General features: G+C 41.0%; 1 protein-coding gene across 1 annotated transcript; it reads right to left on the reverse strand.

Annotated features, from left to right (window-relative positions):
* Positions 1 to 1,108: 1,108 nt before the first annotated feature.
* Positions 1,109 to 14,480, reverse strand: LOC139421795 (NLR family CARD domain-containing protein 3-like). Its single transcript, XM_071172915.1, is given in 11 exon segments — positions 1,109 to 1,638; positions 2,096 to 2,142; positions 2,495 to 2,668; positions 3,430 to 3,603; positions 3,876 to 4,764; positions 4,767 to 5,663; positions 10,355 to 10,577; positions 10,706 to 10,790; positions 11,092 to 11,208; positions 11,965 to 12,031; positions 14,462 to 14,480. Coding segments are annotated over 11 exon segments (3,222 nt in total).
* Positions 14,481 to 25,102: the final 10,622 nt, after the last annotated feature.

The following is a 25,102-nucleotide window of genomic DNA, read 5'->3' on the forward strand; positions in this document are numbered from 1 at the left end:
GAGTGTGTGTGTGTTTGTGTCCAGCGTGTTTGTGTGTGTGTGTTTTTTTGTTTGTCCAGTGTGTGTGTGTGTTTGTCCAGTGTGTGTGTGTGTTTCCAGTGTGTGTGTGTCCAGTGTGTGTGTGTGTGTGTTTGTCCAGTGTTTGTGTGTTCAGTGTGTTTGTGTCCAGTGTGTGTGTGTGTGTGTGTGTCTGTCCAATGCCTGTGTGTGTGTCCAGTGTGTGAGTGTGTGTGTGTGTGTCTGTCCAGTGCCTGTGTGTGTGTCCAGTGTATGTGTGTGTCCAGTGTGTGTGTGTGTGTGTGTCCAGTGTGTGTGTCCAGTGTGTGTGTCCAGTGTGTGTGTGTGTCCAGTGTGTGTGTCCAGTGTGTGTGTGTGTGTGTGTGTTTGTCCAGTGTGTGTGTGTGTGTTCAGTGTGTGTGTGTCCAGTGTGTGTGTGTGTGTGTGTGTGTGTGTGTGTGTGTGTGTGTGTGTCCAGTGCCTGTGTGTGTGTCCAGTGTGTGTGTGTGTGTGTCCAGTGCCTGTGTGTGTGTCCAGTGCCTGTGTGTGTGTCCAGTGTGTGTGTGTGTGTGCCCAGTGTGTGTGTCCAGTGTGTGTGTGTGTCCAGAGTGTGTGTGTGATTGTCTCTGTCCAGTGTGTGTGTGTGTGTGTGTGTCTCTGTCCAGTGTGTGTGTGTGTGTGTGTTTGTGTGTGTGTGTCTCTGTCCAGTGTATGTGTGTGTGTGTGTCTCTGTCCAGTTTGTGTGTGTGTGTCTCTGTCCAGTGTGTGTGTGTGTCTCTGTCCAGTGTGTGTGTGTGTGTCCAGTGTGTGTTTGTGTATCCAGTGTGTGTGTCCAGCAGGTGTGTGTGTGTCCAGTGTGTGTGTGTCTTTGCCCAGTGTGTGTGTGTGTGTGTCTTTGCCCAGTGTGTGTGTGTGTGTGTCTTTGCCCAGTGTGTGTGTGTGTGTGTCTTTGCCCAGTGTGTGTGTGTGTTTGTCCTGTGTGTGTGTCTTTGTCCAGTGTGTGTGTGTGTGTCTCTGTCCAGTGTGTGTGTCTTTGTCCAGTGTGTGTGTGTGCAATGTGAGTGTTTGAGTGTGTGTGCGTGTGTGTGTGTGTGTCCAGTGTGTCAGGTTATTATTTCAGGGACACTGAGTCACCAAACCACCAAACCCTAAACCCTGGATAGAGGGGCTCAGTGAATGTGGAGGTGAATGTGATCAGGTGGGTCAGTGTGTCAGAGGAGGCTCTATGGAAGGACAGAGTGCCGGCTGGCCAGTCCAGATACACTCCTACCCTGTGGGAGCTGGAGGAAGGGACGTCTATGGTAGTGGGAATATTATTGTGACAGGCTCTGTAACTGTTGTCACAGCAGGACAGACTCCAGGACTTGTCATTGTATCCAAGACAACAGTCATCACCCCTTCCTCTCCTGCTGATTCCTTTATATGTCACTCCTATATCAGCCCCTCTCCCACTCCACTCTACCTCCCAGTAACAGCGCCCAGTCAGACCCTCTCTACACAGCACCTGTCTCCAGCCCACAAATCTCTCTGGGTGATCAGGATACGGCTGCTTCTCTCTCCTACATGTCACCTTTCTGTTCTCCTCAGACAGAGAGAGGAGTCTGTTTACTGTGTTTAGGTCCAGTGTGAGATCACAGACATCTGATGGATGAAACCAGACACAATATTAGAAAACATCATCATTCACATTAGAATGTTAACTCACTTATTACTAATTAATTTAATGTAGATGTTTCTAGGTATCAAAAGGAGAAGTTAAGGTAACTTGAGACTTGTTGAATGATCATATGTTATAGTGTCTGGTAATATAAAACACACTTATTCCCATTAATTACACACACACACACACACACACACACACATACACACACACACACACACACACACACACACACACACACACACACACACACACACACACACACACACATTGTCAAAGCAACTCTTTGTAAACTTTGGTGTCCCTGATTTCTGCTTCTGTAGAACTACAGCTGATATTTAATATGACCAAGTCAGTAATGATGGTGGTCGTTGACTTTGACTTAACTTGAATTAAGACTTATTCTTAGTCATATTCTTCACAGCAGTCAACACTCACATTTTCTAAGCCCAGGTTTCATTCTGTTCTCTCCACCATGTTCCACACTGTAGCGGTAAGCAGAAGAACAGACAGTCATTGAGGGATACACCTGAACTCTCACACACACACACACACACACACACACACACACACACACACACACACACACACACACACACACACACACACACACACACACACACACACACACACACACACACACACACACACACACACACACACACACACACACACACGTGTGTGAGTGTTTGTGTGTGTGTGTCCAGTGTGTGTGTGAGTGTCCACACACACACACATCATATAACTTTGTCCAAGTGTTGGTAAGAATGTTTGTCTTAACTATCCTGATAAGTCAAACATGTCTGATATGAACATTGACATAAACCCTCTACATACTTGAGTTTCTCCAGTCTGCAGTGTGGATCCTCCAGTCCAGCAGAGAGCAGTCTGACTCCTGAGTCTCCTGGGTGATTGTAGCTCAGGTCCAGCTCTCTCAGGTGTGAGGGGTTTGACCTCAGAGCTGAGACTAGAGAAGCACAGCCTTCCTCTGTGAGTAGACAGCCTGACAGCCTGCAAAGAGTCAAATCATATTAAAATCACACTGATATTCTTTGGTGGTGAAAATAGTGGCAGTATATTTTTTAAACATATTGAGATTCATCAGTGTCCTGAAACCTGCCATATCTATTAATAAATGAATGTATCATTATTATAAATGATTATAGTTAAAATATTTAATTAATTAATTAAAATATTATACTTGTAGAGAGAAAATGAGAATATTTGAGTAACATGTTTCTAAACAATGACGTCTGTCTGTTGTGTTTGTGTGTCCAGTCTGTTTGTGTGTCCAGTGTGTTTGTGTGTCCAGTGTGTTTGTGTGTCCAGTGTTTGTGTGTCCAGTGTGTTTGTGTGTCCAGTGTTTGTGTGTGTGTGTGTGTGTGTGTGTGTGTGTTTGTCCAATGTGTTTCTCCAGCGTGTCTGTGTGTTCAGTGTGTGTGTGTGTGTCCAGTATGTGTGTGTGTGTGTGTGTGTGTTTGTTTCCCATGCGTGTGTTTGTCCAGTGTGTGTGTATGTCCAGTGTTTGTGTGTGGCCAGTACGTGCTTGGCTAGTGTGTGTTTTTGTCCAGGGTTTGTGTGTGGCCAGTGTGTGTGTGTGTGTGGCCAGTGTGTGTGTGTGGCCAGTGTGTGTGTGTGTGTGTGTGTATGTGTGTGTGTCACTGGAAACAAACACTGTCCAAACACATATGGTGTGGACTATGTGTGTCTGGTAAACACATGTGGATCTGGTGAACAGTTATCACTTGTTGACCAACTACAGGAATACTGACCTCAGAGTCTCCAGTTTACAGTGGGGATTACCCAGTCCAGCAGAGAGCAGCTTCACTCCTGAATCCTTCAGGTCATTGTTACTCAGGTCCAGCTCTCTCAGGTGTGAGGGGTTTGACTCCAGAGCTGAGACCAGAGAAGCACAGCCTTCCTCTGTGACTCCACAGCCTGACAGCCTGACAAAGAGATCATCATGACTTCACAAACACACTGTTAATTTAATGAGTATTGTAGAAAGACAACGGCAGATGCATTTGGTTTATTATCCAAAACAACATATAGATTCATCTTCCGTTTCCTAGATTAATGTGAAAATCAATGCATTAATTCAGTATGTTATTCAATATAATATTATATTATATTATATACATATTATAATACATATTTTTCTCTAAACTGAATTTTTCTTCCTGATGATTAGTTCTTAAATGTCATTTTATTTACTCACAGAGCAGCTCTGGAGGCTTTGACCGCTGGCAACAGCCTCAGAAGACCTTTCTCTGATCTGGAGTATTTCTTCAGGTCAAACACATCCAGCTCCTTTTCTGAAGTCAGCAACACAAAGACCAGAGCTGACCACTGTGCAGGTGACAGGTTGGGTTTTGAGAGACTTCCTGATCTCAGGAAGCGTTGGATCTCCTCCACTAGAGAATGGTCATTCAGTTCATTCAGACAGTGGAACAGATTGATGCACCTCTCTGGAGAGGGATTCTCCCTGATCTTCTTCTTGATGTACATGACCGTTTTTTCATGGGTCTTTGAGCTGCTTCCTGTCTTTGTCAATAGACCTCGTAAGTGCTTCTGATTGGATTCCAGTGAGAGGCCCAGAAGGAAGCGAATTAAAAGGTCCAGGTTTCCCGTCTCACTTTGTAAGGCTTTATCCACAGCACTCTTGTAGAAAGCAACTTCAGACTTGTCTCTGAACAGCAAAGAAAAGATACTGGACTTTGTTTGCAGTTTGTTCATTAGATTCTCATTGTTGTTAATGAATGAGAGGAACACATATACAGCAGCCAGAAACTCCTGAATGCTCAGATGAACAAAGCAGTACACCTTGTCTTGGTACAGCACACATTCCTCTTTAAAGAGCTGTGTGCACAATCCTGAGTACACTGAGGCTTCATTGACATCAATGCCAGCCTCTTTCAGGTCTTCTTCATAGAAAATCTGATTGCCCTTCACAAGCTGTTGAAAAGCCAGTTTTCCCAGTGACAGAATGCTCTCTTTATTCCAGTGTGGACCTGTCTCTTCTTTCCCAAGATACTTTTCATTCTTCTGTTTGGTATGAAACTCCACAAGGTGTGTGTACATCTCAGTCAGAGTCTTGGGCATCTCTTCTCTCTTATTTTCAGCATGTGTTCAAGGACAATTGCAGAAATCCAACAGAAGACTGGAATGTGGCACATGATGTGGAGGCTCCTTGATGTCTTTATGTGTGAGATGATTCTGCTGGCCAGGTCCTCATCCCTGAATCTCTTCCTGAAGTACTCCTCCTTCTGTGGGTCATTGAACCCTCGTACCTCTGTCACCTGGTGAACACACTCTGAAGGGATCTTATTGGCTGCTGCAGGTCGGGAAGTTATCCAGAGGAGAGCAGAGGGAAGCAGATTTCCCTTGATGAGATTTGTCAGCAGAACATCCACTGAGGTTAACTCTGTGACGTCCCAACAGATCTTGTTCTTCTGGAAGTCTAGGGGCAGTCGGCACTCATCCATACCATCAAAAATGAACAGAACTTTGTACTTGTCGTAGTTGGAGATTCTTGATTGTTTGGTTTCCATTGAGAAGTGATTAAGAAGTTCAATGAAAGTGTGTTTGTCCCCTTTCATCAAATTCAGCTCCCGAAAAGGGAATGAAAATACAAATTGGACATCCTGATTTGCTTTTCCTTCAGCCCAGTCCAGAATGAACTTCTGCACAGAGACTGTTTTTCCAATGCCAGCGACTCCCTTTGTCAGCACAGTTCTGATTTTGTCTTGTCCAGTTAAGGGTTTGAAGATGTCGTTACATTTGATTGCAGTCTCTGGTCTTGCTTGTTTCCTGGTTGTTGTCTCAATCTGTCTCAGCTCATGTTCATTATTGACCTCTCCTGTCCCACCCTCTGTGATGTAGAGCTCTGTGTAGATCCTATTGAGAAGTGTTGGGTTTCCTTGTTTCGCGATCCCCTCAAATACACATTGAAACTTCTTCTTTAGATTAGATTTGAGTTCACGTTGGCAAATCACAGCAAGCTCATCTGAATCTAGAAATAACACAGAGGATATTAATATTACATCTGTTTTAATGCCTACAGTATTGTAGAACTGTTAAAAAGTTTTACATTATAATAATTTATTCTCTTAACTGTCTGTATTAATGTGTAAATGTTTTCATAATGCATTACAGACTCGTGTGACTGATTATATTATTATTGGTATTATTGATGGTTGTTGTCTCTCTCTCAATATTAATCACCACAACACATCCACTTCCTTATGTCTGAAACACAAGAATGTGTTTCAGACATAAGGAAGTGGATGGCTGCAAACTTTTTACTTTTAAACTCGGACAAAACAGAGATGCTAGTTCTAGGTCCCAAGAAACAAAGAGATCTTCTGTTGAATCTGACAATTAATCTTAATGGTTGTACAGTCGTCTCAAATAAAACTGTGAAGGACCTCGGCGTTACTCTGGACCCTGATCTCTCTTTTGAAGAACATATCAAGACCACTTCAAGGACAGCTTTTTTCCATCTACGTAACATTGCAAAAATCAAAAACTTTCTGTCCAAAAACGATGCAGAAAAATTAATCAATGCTCTTGTCACTTCTAGGTTCGACTACTGCAATGCTCTACTTTTTTAAAGCACTAAATAAACTTCAGTTAGTGCTAAATACGGCTGAAGACTCATCTCTTCAGTGGGTCATATGATTGAGTGTAGTCTTGCCCAGGAGTGGGAGGGTGAACGGAAAGGCTCTGGAGCAACGAACCGCCTTGCTGTCTCTGCCTGGCCGGTTCCCCTCTTTCCACTGGGATTCTCTGCCTCTAACCCTATTACAGGGGCTGAGTCACTGGCTTACTGGGGCTCTCTCATACCATTTCCCTGGAGGGGGTGCGTCACCTGAGTGGGTTGATTCACTGATGTGGTCATCCTGTCTGGGTTGGCGCCCCCCCCCCCCCCCCCCCTTGGGTTGTGCCGTGGCGGAGGTCTTTGTGGGCTATACTCAGCCTTGTCTCAGGATGGTGGTTGAAGATATCCCTCTAGTGGTGTGGGGGCTGTGCTTTGGCAAAGTGGGTGGGGTTATATCCTTCCTGTTTGGCCCTGTCCGGGGGTGTCCTCGGATGGGGCCACAGTGTCTCCTGACCCCTCCTGTCTCAGCCTCCAGTATTTATGCTGCAGTAGTTTATGTGTCGGGGGGCTAGGGTCAGTTTGTTATATCTGGAGTACTTCTCCTGTCCTATTCGGTGTCCTGTGTGAATCTAAGTGTGCGTTCTCTAATTCTCTCCTTCTCTCTTTCTCTCTCTCTCAGAGGACCTGAGCCCTAGGACCATGCCCCAGGACTACCTGACATGATGACTCCTTGCTGTCCCCAGTCCACCTGGCCGTGCTGCTGCTCCAGTTTCAACTGTTCTGCCTTATTATTATTCGACCATACTGGTCATTTATGAACATTTGAACATCTTGGCCATGTTCTGTTATAATCTCCACCCGGCACAGCCAGAAGAGGACTGGCCATCCCACATATGCTCTCTCTAATTCTCTCTTTCTTTCTCTCTCTCGGAGGACCTGAGCCCTAGGACCATGCCCCAGGAATACCTGACATGATGACTCCTTGCTGTCCCCAGTCCACCTGACTGTGCTGCTGCTCCAGTTTCAACTGTTCTGCCTTATTATTATTCGACCATGCTGGTCATTTATGAACATTTGAACATCTTGACCATGTTCTGTTATAATCCCCACCCGGCACAGCCAGAAGAGGACTGGCCACCCCACATAGCCTGGTTCCTCTCTAGGTTTCTTCCTAGGTTTTGGCCTTTCTAGGGAGTTTTTCCTAGCCACCGTGCTTCTACACCTGCATTGCTTGCTGTTTGGGGTTTTAGGCTGGGTTTCTGTACAGCACTTTGAGATATCAGCTGATGTACGAAGGGCTATATAAAATAAATTTGATTTGATTTGATCCCTGCTGCTACTTGATGAGGTCACTAGGTGTTGTGTTAAGGCTAGAGGTCGACCAATTAACCGGAATGGCCGATTAATTAGGGCCGAATTCAAATTTTCAATCGGAAATTTGAATTTTTAGACACCAATTCTTTTTTTTACACCTTTATTTAACTAGGCAAGTCAGTTAAGAACACATTCTTATTTTCAATGACGGCCTAGGAACTCGTTCAGAGGCAGAATGACAGATTTTCACCTTGTCAGCTCGGGGGATCCAATCTTGCAACCTTCAGGTTAACTAGTCCAATGCAATAACGACCTGCTTGCCTCTCGTTGCACTCCACAAGGAGACTGTCTGTTACGCGAATGCAGTAAGCCAAGGTAAGTTGCTAGCTAGCATTAATCGTATCTTATCAAAAACAATCAATCAATCATAATCACTAGTTAACTACACATGGTTGATGATATTACTAGATATTATCTAGCGTGTCCTGCTAGATAATATATATAATCTGACTGAGCATACAAGCATACAAGTATCAAGCATTGCGCTGTTTATGACTTCAAGCCAATCAACTCCCGAGATGAGGCTGGTGTAACCGAAGTGAAATGGCTAGATAGTTAGCGCGCGCTAATAGCGTTTCAAACGTAACTCGCTTTGAGCCTTGGAGTGGTTGTTTCCCTTGCTCTGCATGGGAAACGCTGCTTCGGGGGTGGCTGTTGTTGTTGTGTTCCTGGTTCGAGCCCAGGGAGGAGCGAGGAGAGGGACGGAAGCTATACTGTTACACTGGCAATACTAAAGTGCCTATAAGAACATCCAATAGTCAAAGGTTAATGAAATACAAATGGTATAGAGGGAAATAGTCCTATAATAACTACAACCTAAAACTTCTTACCAGGGAATATTAAAACCTGTTAAGGATATGGCAGACATACGCCCCCTTTGGAGAGATTGGGTACCCCTAGTAAACTGGAAAAAAAATCTGTCAAAAATTGCTAATATATGCAAATAAAAAATATTATTGGATAGAAAACACTCTAAAGATTCTAAAACCGTTGGAATTATGTCTGTAAGTATAGCAGAACTCACAGGGCAGGCATTCTTCCAAACTAGTTTTTGTGGCCATGAAAGTTGGAGCAACTTTGACGTCATGGCCCCCACCCTTCCCAACCAGTTATGATTCTGGGGACACTTTCTATCTCTTCCGCTAGATGTCCTCTTTCAGTAGAGCTTTGAATCGTTCAAATCGAGAATTGACCCTATGGGAGTGAAATTAGTGCGTGCCACGAGAGAATAGGCTGTGCGTATGGGCGCGAATTGGTCCCAGCCATTCCTTTGTTCCAGCACTCAGGAGAAGGGCAGACGATGGCCGATTGAATTGAAGTTTGTTTTGCGTGTCTAAAACATCATCAAGCTTGCTTCTGCACTTAGTTTGACCTGTTTAGTCGACATATAATATGTAATTTTGAAGTTTTGATGCGCAACTTTTCCGGACCAGAGGACGTTTTGGGTGCATTTCAGCTGATGTTATTAGCAGTAGCTAATACAAAGACGCAAGACTTGAAACCAAACGATGTATTGGGTAAGTATGAAGCCTTCCAGAACATTCTGAACGAAGACCATCGAAGGTAAGGGAATATTTATGCTTAAATCTGTGTTTCTGTTGACTCCAACATTACGTAGAAATGTAGCTTGGAACTGAGCGCTGTCTCAGCATATGGAATAGTGTGCGATTTCTGTAACGTTAAAAATAAATCTAACACAGCGGTTGCATAAAGAAGCAGTGTATCTTTCTAACTATATGTAGAACATGTATATTTAGTCAAAGTTTATGATGTCTATTTACGTTATCTTGCCGCGCTACATAGATTTCCTGCGGGCATTTTTGAGTAATTTCTGAACGTGAACTCACTGTAAATTGACATTTATGGATATAAATGGCATATTATTGAAAAAAAAAAAATATGTACTGTGTAACATGTCATATTACTGTCATCTGATGAAGATTTTCAAAAGGTTAGTGAGCGATTTATTTTTTAATCCTGCGTTTGTTGATTGCATGTTTTGGCTATTCAAATGAGCTGTGTCTGGTGGTGGTTTTACATATATATGTGCTATGTTTTCGCCGTAAAACATTTTAGAAATCTGACTTGCTGGCTAGATGAACAAGGTGTTTATCTTTCATTTGAGCTATTGGACTTGTTAATGTGTGGAGGTTAAATATTTTAAAGAATATTTTTGCGTTCCATGCGCCACCGTTTCAGCTGAACGTGGGAGGGTTGATTCCCAATTGGGAACCAGTATCGTAGACAGGTTAAAGACTCATCTTAAAAGGAACCACCAGCTTTCATATGTTCTCATGTTCTGAGCAAGGAACTTAAATGTTAGCTTTCTTACATAGCACATATTGCACTTATACTTTCTTCTCCAACACTTTGTTTTTGCATTATTTAAACCAAATTGAACATGTTTCATTATTTATTTCAGGCTAAATTGATTTTATTGATGTATTATATTAAGTTAAAATAAGTGTTCATTCAGTATTGTTGTAATTGTCATTATTACAAAAACACGTTTTATATTTTTTTAAATTGGCCGATTAATCGGTATCGGCTTTTTTGGTCGTCCAATAATCGGTATCGGTATCTGCGTTGAAAAATCATAACCGGTCGACCTTTAGTTAAGGCTGCTACAATATCATTGAGTTACACAGCTACTTTAGCTGTACTTTAGTTACAGCTTTTAAATGATATAAAACAGCATTCAACATGAGAAAGACAGATCTTACTTTTCTCCAGTGTGTCAGCAAGCTCCTTCTGGTTCATTTTCCTCAGGATGTGCAGTGTGATCTTCAGAGCCCCCTCTCTGGCACTGCTCTCCTGCTTCTCATCTTCAGCGTCCACCACTTCCTGCTTCTGACTCTCAAAGCCTTCTGGGAGTTCTGGACTAAGAATCCTCTTGAACCTCTTCAGCTCGTTCTTCACAAATGTCATAATTTTCTCTTCAAGCATCTGGAATAAATTAAGTAAATGAGTTAAGCAAGAGACTAAATGCTTCTCATTAACACATTAATGAATGATTGACAGATCAACTTTACTTGAGGTAAACAAAAACAAATGTACATAACAGGACCACATACACTGAATATGGAGTCCAGGTCTGTTTGATGACTCTGGGAAGACTGACCACTGAGAATCTCTGACTCTGATCTCTCCTGTTGGTTTCTGTGGACGAAACATGAGATTACATCTCCTCATCCAGGGAGTACACGTACACGTACACACACACACACACACACACACACACACACACACACACACACACACACACACACACACACACACACACACACACAGGGAGGGAATGTTGTGTTTGTTTAATATTGTTTTAGGACTATGAAAATTGACAAAATGATTAGCCTATGGATTATGAAAACAACAACAATAAATGGGAAAATGGGAGAGGAGAAATGACTAGAGACAGTGTTGTTTAACTCACTGACCAGGACCCATGAGTTCTTCTTACCTTTGTTCAGTAGAAAAGTCTCCCTTTCTAAACTCTATAGGAAGTTCCATAGACCAGTCACTCTTCATGGACACACAGCTGGGAACAGGGGAGGCTGGTCTCTCCTGCTTGATTGGACTTCAACACAACAGAGACAAACATTACATCTCTCGTCTACTCTGAGCTCAGATGGGGAAAAATAAGAAGAGTTTAATTCCAAAAAGCTATATATTCATATTCAGAAATGTTCATAAATTAGCTTTTATTGTTTAAAGAAGTTATGTTTATGTTAAGTTATGTTTTTTGCTAAATGAGGAGATGGCACGTGGGTACCTGCTTCTATAAACCAATGAGGAGATGGCACGTGGGTACCTGCTTCTATAAACCAATGAGGAGATGGCACGTGGGTACCTGCTTCTATAAACCAATGAGGAGATGCAGCACGAACTGCGTCACAAATAGAACTGACTTCAAGACGCTGAGGTTCTGACTAGTGATTATTTACCCGGGGTTCAATACCTGCTGTTAGAGTAGCTAGCTAGCTTACCGAGCTGTACCGACTAGCTAGGACAACTAGGATGCTGCTGGTAGAGTAGCTAGCTAGCTTACCGAGCTGTACCGAGTAGCTAGGATAACTAGGATGCTGCTGGTAGAGTAGCTAGCTAGCTTGCAGAGCTGTACCTACTATTTTGGCTAGCCAGCAGGTCGTTCCTCTGTCTCTTGTCTCGAGGATGATGACAAATCCGGTGAACCACAAAATGAAACAAGGATAGAGAGTGAAAAGGATCTGACTACACTCATATTGTCCCTGACCGTAAAGAAAAAAGCAAATTGAACAATAAACTTCGGTGTCTCAACACTGTAACAAACTCCGTCGTTATTCCCCAAGATCACCTCAGTCCACTCTGCACGTAACCGGACAATATCCTTGGCGCCACACCAAATGTGGACGTGGACAGTTCTGTACGGGGACGCGGGAAGTTCCAGAACAGTGTCATAAAACAACTAATCCCAGAATGCGGACATGAGCAGTGCAACACAATAAACACAGTCTTTATTGTACTGTAATGTATTGTATTGTATTGTATTGTATTGTATTGTAATGTAATGTATTGTATTGTATTGTAATGTAATGTATTGTATTGTAATGTAATGTATTGTAATGTAATGTATTGTATTGTACTGTAATGTATTGTATTGTAATGTAATGTATTGTATTGTAATGTAATGTATTATATTGTATTGTAATGTAATATATTGTACTGTATTGTAATGTATTGTATGGTAATGTATTGTATTGTACTGTATTGTATTGTAATGTATTGTATTGTATTGTATTGTAATGTAATATATTGTACTGTATTGTATTGTAATGTATTGTAATGTAATGTATTGTATTGTAATGTATTGTATGGTAATGTATTGTATTGTACTTTATTGTATTGTAATGTATTGTAATGTATTGTATTGTATTGTAATGTATTGTAATGTATTGTAATGTATTGTATTGTAATGTAATGTACTGTATTGTATTGTATTGTATTGTATTGTAATGTAATGTATTGTATTGTAATGTAATGTATTATATTGTATTGTATTGTAATGTAATGTATTGTACTGTATTGTAATGTATTGTATTGTACTGTATTGTATTGTAATATATTGTAATGTATTGTAATGTATTGTATTGTATTGTATTGTAATGTAATATATTGTACTGTATTGTATGGTAATGTATTGTATTTTACTGTATTGTATTGTAATGTATTGTAATGTATTGTATTGTATTGTAATGTATTGTAATGTATTGTAATGTCTTGTATTGTATTGTAATGTAATGTACTGTATTGTATTGTATTGTATTGTAATGTATTGTATTGTAATGTATTGTAATGTATTGTAATGTAATGTAATGTATTGTATTGTAATGTATTGTAATGTATTGTATTGTAATGTATTGTAATGTATTGTAATGTAATGTATTGTAATGTATTGTAATGTAATGTAATGTATTGTATTGTAATGTAATGTATTGTAATGTAATGTATTGTAATGTATTGTAATGTAATGTATTGTAATGTATTGTAATGTAATGTATTGTATTGTAATGTATTGTAATGTAATGTAATGTAATGTATTGTATTGTAATGTAATGTATTGTATTGTAATGTATTGTAATGTATTGTAATGTATTGTAATGTGTTGTATTGTATTGTACTGTGTTGTATTGTATTGTATTGTACTGTATTGTATTGTAATGTAATGTAATGTAATGTAATGTAGTGTAATGTATTGCATTCTATTGTAAAAAAGTCATCCAGAGTTGACGTGGGCCATCGTTCAAACAAAGAGATGCCTCCCTGACCACCAGTGTGTTTGGATATAATGAAGATCAATTCAGTGAAGAAGAACCTCTAGAGTTCTGACCAAAGAGCCCTATAAAGGGTTAAATATATACTGTATACTCAGACAGGCTAACCTCCTATAAAGGGTCAAATATATACTGTATACTAAGACAGGCTAACCTCCTATAAAGGGTTCTATATATATTCTACATATACTGTATACTCAGACACTTCCTAACCTCCTATAAAGGGTTCTATGTATATTCTATATATACTGTATACTCAGACAGGCTAACCTCCTATAAAGGGTTCTATGTATATTCTATATATACTGTATACTCAGACAGGCTAACCTCCTATAAAGGGTTCTATGTATATTCTATATATACTGTATACTCAGACACTACCTGACCTCCTATAAAGGGTTCTATATATATATTCTATATATACTGTATACTCAGACAGGCTAACCTCCTATAAAGGGTTCTATATATATTCTATATATACTGTATACTCAGACACTTCCTAACCTCCTATAAAGGGTTCTATATATATTCTATATATACTGTATACTCAGACACTACCTGACCTCCTATAAAGGGTTCTATATATATTCTATATATACTGTATACTCAGACACTTCCTAACCTCCTATAAAGGGTTCTATATACATTATATATATACTGTATACTCAGACACTTCCTAACCTCCTATAAAGGGTTCTATATAGAACTTTAGTGGTTCCATATATTAAGCAAGATGGAACCCTTTTTGGTATTAAAAAGGATTGAAGTGTGTTGATATAACGGTAATATTGTCAAAATAAGAGCTGGTAACAACAATAATAATAATAACAGCAATAATTAAGAGTAGGCTAAATGATTGTGTCATGTTAACATTCAAAAATTCTAATGAACAATAATATTTTACAACCTGCAGGTTCCCAAAATCATTTCTCAGTAAATTAACAAATGTGCATTTTTGGGGGATGAAAAAATTGTGTAACGTTTTAGAAACAAAGTTCTTAAAAAACATTGTAATCTCACCTCTTAGCTTTGATGTCATGTTCCCCTGAGAGTCTCATTTTAGAGGCATGGCCCCCCTCCTCTCTCTCCCCAGAGAGACTCATTTTAGAGGCAGGGCCCCCCTCCTTTCTCTCCCCAGAGAGTCTCATTTTAGAGGCAGGGCCCCCCTCCTCTCTCTCCCCAGAGAGACTCATTTTAGAGGCAGGGCCCCCCTCCTCTCTCTCCCCAGAGAGACTCATTTTAGAGCACTGACCCCTAAACAGAGATCCAACATGTTGGTTGTGGTTAACACAGTGACAACTAAACAGAGATCCAACATGTTGGTTGTGGTTAACACAGTGACAACTAAACAGAGATCCAACATGTTGGTTGTGGTTAACACAGTGACAACTAAACAGAGATCCAACATGTTGGTTGTGGTTAACACAGTGACAACTAAACAGAGATCCAGCATGTTAGTTGTGGTTAACACAGTGACAACTAAACAGAGATCCAACATGTTGGTTGTGGTTAACACAGTGACAACTAAACAGAGATCCATCATGTTGGTTGTGGTTAACACAGTGACAACTAAACAGAGATATAACATGTTGGTTGTGGTTAACACAGTGACAACTAAACAGAGATCCAACATGTTGGTTGTGGTTAACACAGTGACAACTAAACAGAGATCCAACATGTTGGTTGTGATTAACACAGTAACAACTAAACAGAGATCCAAGATGTTGGTTGTGGTTAATACAGTGACAACTAAACAGAGATCCAACATGTTGGTTGTGGTTAACACTGTGACAACTAAACAGAGATCCAACATGTTGGTTGTGGTTAACACTGTGACAACTAAACAGAGATCCAACATGTTGGTTGTGATTAACACAGTAACAACTAAACAGAGATCCAAGATGTTGGTTGTGATTAACACAGTGACAATTAATTATTGAAAGTCAATTGTTCTCATGTATTCATTATCTCTTTGAGAAATAAAACATTTACTAACAGACATAGAAACAGTCAGGTGATTTAATGCATCACATGAACATGTAGTTGTGACTGATATTTGTCTCTCCATGTTTGTTGTCAGTAATAATTATAATAACAATAATATCATGTGTCACTGTTTGTTAAAAACTTATTAAGGCTCCCTGACGTGACCAACTGAGTTTCTTTTTGAGGATGAACGGAGGGAAATGAATACACCAATTGCCATGGTTACTCCTGTGTTCTTATGCTCCAACATTATAACAACATCAGTGGGGTCTAATTGTCCAGCTTTTATTTAGTTGAATGAACATTTTCTCAAAGATGATATGCTGTTATTGAAATATGTTTCAGTCCATTGTCTTTTATACTTTCTATTTGGTTTTAGTCGTTTAAGTTAATACTGAAAACATTTGTTTCGGTGATGTCATCCCCCGACCCACCTGGAGCCCTGCCGCGACCCACAAGTGGTCCTGACAGAGTTTACATAGACTATCCCCCGACCCACCTGGAGCCCTGCCGTGACCCACAAGTGGTCCTGACAGAGTTTACATAGACTATCCCCCGACCCACCTGGAGCCCTGCCGCGACCCACCAGTGGTCCTGACAGAGTTTACATAGACTATCCCCCGACCCACCTGGAGCCCTGCCGTGACCCACAAGTGGTCCTGACAGAGTTTACATAGACTATCCCCCGACCCACCTGGAGCCCTGCCGCGACCCACAAGTGGTCCTGACAGAGTTTACATACAGTGCCTTGCGAAAGTATTCGGCCCCCTTGAATTTTGCGACCTTTTGCCACATTTCAGGCTTCAAACATAAAGATATAAAACTGTATTTTTTTGTGAAGAATCAACAACAAGTGGGACACAATCATGAAGTGGAACGACATTTATTGGATATTTCAAACTTTTTTAACAAATCAAAAACTGAAAAATTGGGCGTGCAAAATTATTCAGCCCCCTTAAGTTAATACTTTGTAGCGCCACCTTTTGCTGCGATTACAGCTGTAAGTTGCTTGGGGTATGTCTCTATCAGTTTTGCACATCGAGAGACTGACATTTTTTCCCATTCCTCCTTGCAAAACAGCTCGAGCTCAGTGAGGTTGGATGGAGAGCATTTGTGAACAGCAGTTTTCAGTTCTTTCCACAGATTCTCGATTGGATTCAGGTCTGGACTTTGACTTGGCCATTCTAACACCTGGATATGTTTATTTTTGAACCATTCTATTGTAGATGTTGCTTTATGTTTTGGATCATTGTCTTGTTGGAAGACAAATCTCCGTCCCAGTCTCAGGTCTTTTGCAGACTCCATCAGGTTTTCTTCCAGAATGGTCCTGTATTTGGCTCCATCCATCTTCCCATCAATTTTAACCATCTTCCCTGTCCCTGCTAAATAAAAGCAGGCCCAAACCATGATGCTGCCACCACCATGTTTGACAGTGGGTATGCTGTGTTCAGCTGTGTTGCTTTTACGCCAAACATAACATTTTGCATTGTTGCCAAAAAGTTCAATTTTGGTTTCATCTGACCAGAGCCCCTTCTTCCACATGTTTGGTGTGTCTCCCAGGTGGCTTGTGGCAAACTTTAAACAACACTTTTTATGGATATCTTTAAGAAATGGCTTTCTTCTTGCCACTTCCATAAAGGCAAGATTTGTGCAATATACGACTGATTGTTGTCCTATGGACAGAGTCTCCCACCTCAGCTGTAGATCTCTGCAGTTCATCCAGAGTGATCATGGGCCTCTTGGCTGCATCTCTGATCAGTCTTCTCCTTGTATGAGCTGAAAGTTTAGAGGGACGGCCAGGTCTTGGTAGATTTGCAGTGGTCTGATACTCCTTCCATTTCAATATTATCGCTTGCACAGTGCTCCTTGGGATGTTTAAAGCTTGGGAAATATTTTTGTATCCAAATCCGGCTTTAAACTTCTTCACAACAGTATCTCGGACCTGCCTGGTGTGTTCCTTGTTCTTCATGATGCTCTCTGCGCTTTTAACGGACCTCTGAGACTTCACAGTGCAGGTGCATTTATACAGAGACTTGATTACACACAGGTGGATTGTATTTATCATCATTAGTCATTTAGGTCAACATTGGATCATTCAGAGATCCTCACTGAACTTCTGGAGAGAGTTTGCTGCACTGAAAGTAAAGGGGCTGAATAATTTTGCACGCCCAATTTTTCAGTTTTTGATTTGTTAAAAAAGTTTGAAATATCCAATAAATGTCGTTCCACTTCATGATTGTGTCCCACTTGTTGTTGATTCTTCACAAAAAATACAGTTTTATATCTTTATGTTTGAAGCCTGAAATGTGGCAAAAGGTCGCAAAGTTCAAGGGGGCCGAATACTTTCGCAAGGCACTGTAGACTATCCCCCGACCCACCTGGAGCCCTGCCGTGACCCACAAGTGGTCCTGACAGAGTTTACATAGACTATCCCCCGACCCACCTGGACCCCTGCCGTGACCCACAAGTGGTCCTGACAGAGTTTACATAGACTATCCACCGACCCACCTGGAGCCCTGCCGCGACCCACAAGTGGTCCTGACAGAGTTTACATAGACTATCCCCCGACCCACCTGGAGCCCTGCCGCGACCCACCAGTGGTCCTGACAGAGTTTACATAGACTATCCCCCGACCCACCTGGAGCCCTGCCGCGACCCACAAGTGGTCCTGACAGAGTTTACATAGACTATCCACCGACCCACCTGGACCCCTGCCGCGACCCACAAGTGGTCCTGACAGAGTTTACATAGACTACCAGTAGCAGGACTCATCACCTTCAAATAAATTTCATTCTAAATAACTGAGAATATAGTGATATTTCCTAAACATTTCCCACAGAGACCCTCAGGTTGTTCAGGAATATAAAGGATATTTCTAAACATTTCCCACAGAGACCATCAGGTCGTTCAGCAATATAAAGGATATTTCTAAACATTTCCCACAGAGACCCTCAGGTCGTTCAGGAATATAAAGGATATTTCTAAACATTTCCCACAGAGACCATCAGGTCGTAAAAGGATCATATCTCAGCCTATTCTGTCTATTGAATGTGTGACGACCTAAGTTCATAATAATTATCCTAGACTTACCAGTCTGCACGTCTTCCCTTCAAATCAAAACATTTATCCCACTTCTAGTTGTGCAGACAAATCTGTGCCACAGTTTCTACAGCCATTTTGTAACTGCACTTATTTACAATTTCATGAGGAAATCCCATATTTTCTGACGCTGTTGCAGAGGAAGTGGTCTGTATTACAAACTTCAAAAACCTTTTTATATTCATCTCAAATACACTACAAGTTTTAAATTCCCTACATTGCAGGAGAGTTCTCATGCAAAAGGTTATAAATTCAGATCCTGTACAGAGATCGTCTTTGGTATTGGGAAGGCTGAAAGATAACATTGAATTCCCCTCAAGTATTGAAAACAGGAAGTGAACTTAGTCACAAGGTTGTACTACAGTAGTGTTGCAAAATCCTTACCACCCCACTCTTCCCCATCTGTTTTAAGAACAAATATTTAATATATAATTAAAACCCATTTCGCTCACACCTTCCTAACTTAATCTGCCTGTTAACCCATTTCCCTCACTCCTTCCTAATCTGCATTTTAACCCATTTCCCTCACACCTTCCTAACTTAATCTGCCTGTTAACCCATTTCCCTCACACCTTCCTAATCTGCATTTTAACCCATTTCCCTCACACCTTCCTAACTTAATCTGCCTGTTAACCCATTTCCCTCACACCTTCCTAATCTGCATTTTAACCCATTTCCCTCACACCTTCCTAACTTAATCTGCCTGTTAACCCATTTCCCTCACACCTTCCTAACTTAATCTGCCTTTTAACCCATTTCCCTCACACCTTCCTAACTTAATCAGCCTTTTAACCCATTTCCCTCACACCTTCCTAACTTAATCTGCCTGTTAACCCATTTCCCTCACACCTTCCTAACTTAATCTGCCTGTTAACCCATTTCCCTCACACCTTCCTAACTTAATCTGCCTGTTAACCCATTTCCCTCACACCTTCCTAACTTAATCTGCCTGTTAACCCATTTCCCTCACACCTTCCTAACTTAATCTGCCTGTTAACCCATTTCCCTCACTCCTTCCTAATCTGCATTTTAACCCATTTCCCTCACACCTTCCTAACTTAATCTGCCTGTTAACCCATTTCTCTCACACCTTCCTAACTTAATCTGCCTGTTAACCCATTTCCCTCACACCTTCCTAATCTGCATTTTAACCCATTTCCCTCACTCCTTCCTAATCTGCATTTTAACCCATTTCCCTCACACCTTCCTAACTTAATCTGCCTGTTAACCCATTTCTCTCACACCTTCCTAACTTAATCTGCCTGTTAACCCATTTCCCTCACACCTTCCTAATCTGCATTTTAACCCATTTCCCTCACTCCTTCCTAATCTGCATTTTAACCCATTTCCCTCACACCTTCCTAACTTAATCTGCCAAGACGATGTGCTGTAGGACCTTGGTGTCCAGCCATCCACTGATGAGTCTCTCTTTCCTCACTGAATAAAAGACAAATAGATGAATGGGCCATAATTGTGCACCTTGCAAGCTTCACAATTCAATTTAAATGAGGTCTAACTGAATGGTAAGGAAGGTGAAGAGGTTGATTTAATGTAGCACAACAGTGTATTGATGAGGTGAAGAGGTTGATTTAATGCAGCACAACAGTGTATTGATGAGGTGAAGAGGTGATTTAATGTAGCACAACAGTGTATTGATGAGGTGAAGAGGTTGATTTAATGTAGCACAACAGTGTATTGATGAGGTGAAGAGGTTGATTTAATGTAGCACAACAGTGTATTGATGAGGTGAAGAGGTTGATTTAATGCAGCACAACAGTGTATTGATGAGGTGAAGAGGTTGATTTAATGTAGCACAACAGTGTATTGATGAGGTGAAGAGGTTGATTTAATGTAGCACAACAGTGTATTGATGAGTTGAAGAGGTGATTTAATGCAGCACAACAGTGTATTGATGAGGTGAAGAGGTTGATTTAATGTAGCACAACAGTGTATTGATGAGTTGAAGAGGTGATTTAATGTAGCACAACAGTGTATTGATGAGTTGAAGAGGTGATTTAATGTAGCACAACAGTGTATTGATGAGGTGAAGAGGTGATTTAATGTAGCACAACAGTGTATTGATGAGGTGAAGAGGTTGATTTAATGTAGCACAACAGTGTATTGATGAGGTGAAGAGGTGATTTAATGCAGCACAACAGTGTATTGATGAGGTGAAGAGGTGATTTAATGTAGCACAACAGTGTATTGATGAGGTGAAGAGGTTGATTTAATGTAGCACAACAGTGTAATGATGAGTTTGTGTTATGCCTGTTTATCAGCAGTAAATCATTTGACCACACGCCTTGTGGCTTGATAATATTCTCTTTTATGTTTAACTTTCTATAAATAAACTGTTATGGGACTGTTCTATTGACTGTAACTCTAATACTAATCACATGTATTGTAAAGGGAAATGACAACATGCTATGAGTTGCAGCCTTTAGAATAATGTAAAACATGTCCTTGACTCTATCAAGTTGATGAACGAAAGTTAGCCTGTAGACAAGATTACATCTACATTAATCTGATAAGTGACAATATTAGGCCTCTCAGTTTTCATATTGTACATGAAGAGATGGGAGCATCTAGTACATGAAGAGATGGGAGCATCTAGTACATGAAGAGATTGGAGCATCTAGTACATGAAGAGATGGGAGCATCTTGCAGTGAAAGGAGCATCTCTTTATCAAATCCTCCTCCAGAGTCACAAGCAGGTTAAACATTGTGGTTTCTATATAATACTGTATCTGAGATCAGATTCTGCAGGTTAAATGTTGTGATTTCTATATAATACTGTATCAGAGAGCAGATTCTGTAGGTTAAACATTGTGATTTCTATATAATACTGTATCTGAGTTTAAACATTGTGATTTCTATATAATACTGTATCAGAGATCAGATTCTGTAGGTTAAACATTGTGATTTCTATATAATACTGTATCTGAGATCAGATTCTGCAGGTAAAACATTGTGGTTTCTATATAATACTGTATCTGAAAGAACAGATTCTGCAGGTAAAACATTGTGATTTCTATATAATACTGTATCTGAGTTTAAACATTGTGGTTTCTATATAATACTGTATCAGAGAGCAGATTCTGCAGGTAAAACATTGTGGTTTCTATATAATACTGTATCAGAAAGAACAGATTCTGCAGGTTAAACATTGTGGTTTCTATATAATACTGAATCTGAGTTTAAACATTGTGATTTCTATATAATACTGTATCTGAGATCAGATTCTGCAGGTAAAACATTGTGATTTCTATATAATACTGTATCAGAGATCAGATTCTGCAGGTAAAACATTGCGATTTCTATATAATACTGTATCAGAGATCAGATTCTGCAGGTTAAACATTGTGGTTTCTATATAATACTGTATCAGAAAGAACAGATTCTGCAGGTAAAACATTGTGATTTCTATATAATACTGTATCTGAGATCAGATTCTGCAGGTTAAACATTGTGGTTTCTATATAATACTGTATCAGAGTTTAAACATTGTGATTTCTATATAATACTGTATCTGAGTTTAAACATTGTGATTTCTATATAATACTGTATCAGAGTTTAAACATTGTGATTTTTATTTATCACAGGACCACTCCAGCAGCATTGATCAACATCCGTGTTGTCCAGGTATTTATCACAGGACCCCTGCAGCAGCATTGATCACCATCTGTGTTGTCCAGGTATTTATCACAGGACCACTCCAGCAGCATTGATCAACATCCGTGTTGTCCAGGTATTTATCACAGGACCCCTGTATCAGCAGCATTGATCAACATCTGTGTTGTCCAGGTATTTATCACAGGACCCCTGTAGCAGTATTGATCAACATCTGTGTTGTCCAGGTATTTATCACAGGACCCCTGTAGTAGTATTGATCAACATCTGTGTTGTCCAGGTATTTATCACAGGACCACTCCAGCAGCAGCATTGATCAACATCTGTGTTGTCCAGGTATTTATCACAGGACCACTCCAGCAGCAGCATTGATCAACATCCGTGTTGTCCAGGTATTTATCACAGGACCCCTGTAGCAGCAGCATTGATCAACATCCGTGTTGTCCAGGTATTTATCACAGGACCCCTGTAGCAGCAGCATTGATCAACATCCGTGTTGTCCAGGTATTTATCACAGGACCCCTGTAGCAGCAGCATTGATCAACATCTGTGTTGTCCAGGTATTTATCACAGGACCACTCCAGCAGCAGCATTGATCAACATCTGTGTTGTCCAGGTATTTATCACAGGACCCCTGTAGCAGCAGCATTGATCAACATCCGTGTTGTCCAGGTATTTATCACAGGACCCCTGTAGCAGCAGCATTGATCAACATCTGTGTTGTCCAGGTATTTATCACAGGACCCCTGTAGCAGCATTGATCAACATCCGTGTTGTCCAGGTATTTATCACAGGACCCCTGTAGCAGCATTGATCAACATCTGTGTTGTCCAGGTATTTATCACAGGACCCCTGTAGCAGCATTGATCAACATCTGTGTTGTCCAGGTATTTATCACAGGACCCCTGTAGCAGCAGCATTGATCAACATCCGTGTTGTCCAGGTATTTATCACAGGACCCCTGTAGCAGCAGCATTGATCAACATCTGTGTTGTCCAGGTATTTATCACAGGACCCCTGCAGCAGCATTGATCAACATCTGTGTTGTCCAGGTATTTATCACAGGACCCCTGTAGCAGCATTGATCAACATCTGTGTTGTCCAGGTATTTATCACAGGACCCCTGTAGCAGCATTGATCAACATCTGTGTTGTCCAGGTATTTATCACAGGACCCCTGTAGCAGCATTGATCAACATCTGTGTTGTCCAGGTATTTATCACAGGACCCCTGCAGCAGTATTGATCAACATCTGTGTTGTCCAGGTATTTATCACAGGACCCCTGTAGCAGCATTGATCAACATCTGTGTTGTCCAGGTATTTATCACAGGACCCCTGCAGCAGCATTGATCAACATCTGTGTTGTCCAGGTATTTATCACAGGACCCCTGTAGCAGCATTGATCAACATCTGTGTTGTCCAGGTATTTATCACAGGACCCCTGCAGCAGCATTGATCAACATCTGTGTTGTCCAGGTATTTATCACAGGACCACTCCAGCAGCAGCATTGATCAACATCCGTGTTGTCCAGGTATTTATCACAGGACCCCTGCAGCAGCAGCATTGATCTGCAACTAGGCAGAAACTAGTACCACAATCAAATTAAAATCTTATATTCTGTCGTCAATGGATGAATGGCCAATAGAAACCAGATAGAAATTGATAATAGTGCATGTGACTTCAGTTCTGGTTAGCCACAGACTTGCTCAATGTCTTTCCATGTCTGGGGAAATGAAACCAGGCCAGTGGTGGTTGAGTGTCTGAGACTGTGGTTTTGAGTCATGTGGAGCCTGACATGGACAAAGGCAGACGTGACCATGGACAACATCTTCACATCAATTTCCCTGGCAGACAAGTTGATTACAAAGAAGCCTGCTAGTAACAATCAAAGGTGGAAGCTGTGGTAAAGCAACACTCACGGTGTGATGTAGAGGTAAAGCAACACTCACAGTGTGATAGAGAGAGGTAAAGCAACACTCACAGTGTGATGGAGAGGTAAAACAACACTCACAGTGTGATAGAGAGAGGTAAAGCAACACTCACAGTGTGATGGAGAGGTAAAGCAACACTCACAGTGTGATAGAGAAGTAAAGCAACACTCACAGTGTGATAGAGAGGTAAAGCAACACTCACAGTGTGATAGAGAAGTAAAGCAACACTCGCAGTGTGATAGAGAGGTAAAGCAACACTCACAGTGTGATGGAGAGGTAAAGCAACACTCACAGTGTGATAGAGAGGTAAAGCAACACTCACGGTATGATGTAGAGGTAAAGCAACACTCACAGTGTGATGGAGAGGTAAAGCAACACTCACAGTGTGATGGAGAGGTAAAGCAACACTCACAGTGTGATAGAGAGAGGTAAAGCAACACTCACAGTGTGATGGAGAGGTAAAGCAACACTCACAGTGTGATAGAGAGGTAGAGCAACACTCACAGTGTGATAGAGAGGTAGAGCAACACTCACAGTGTGATAGAGAGGTAAAGCAACACTCACAGTATGATAGAGAGGTAAAGCAACACTCACAGTGTGATGGAGAGGTAAAGCAACACTCACAGTGTGATAGAGAGGTAAAGCATCACTCACAGTGTGATAGAGAGGTAAAGAAACACTCACGGTGTGATGTAGAGGTAAAGCAACACTCACAGTGTGATGGAGAGGTAAAGCAACACTCTCAGTGTGATAGAGAGAGGTAAAGCAACACTCACAGTGTGATAGAGAGGTAAAGCAACACTCACAGTGTGATAGAGGGGTAAAGCAACACTCACAGTGTGATAGAGAGGTAAAGCAACACTCACAGTGTGATAGAGAGGTAAAGCAACACTCACAGTGTGATGGAGAGGTAAAGCAACACTCACAGTGTGATAGAGGTAAAGCAACACTCACAGTGTGATGGAGAGAGGTAAAGCAACACTCACAGTGTGATGGAGAGCGGTAAAGCAACAC

The sequence above is a fragment of the Oncorhynchus clarkii genome, chromosome 12 (genome assembly GCF_045791955.1).
Source record: "Oncorhynchus clarkii lewisi isolate Uvic-CL-2024 chromosome 12, UVic_Ocla_1.0, whole genome shotgun sequence".
NCBI classification, from domain to species: Eukaryota; Metazoa; Chordata; class Actinopteri; order Salmoniformes; family Salmonidae; genus Oncorhynchus; species Oncorhynchus clarkii.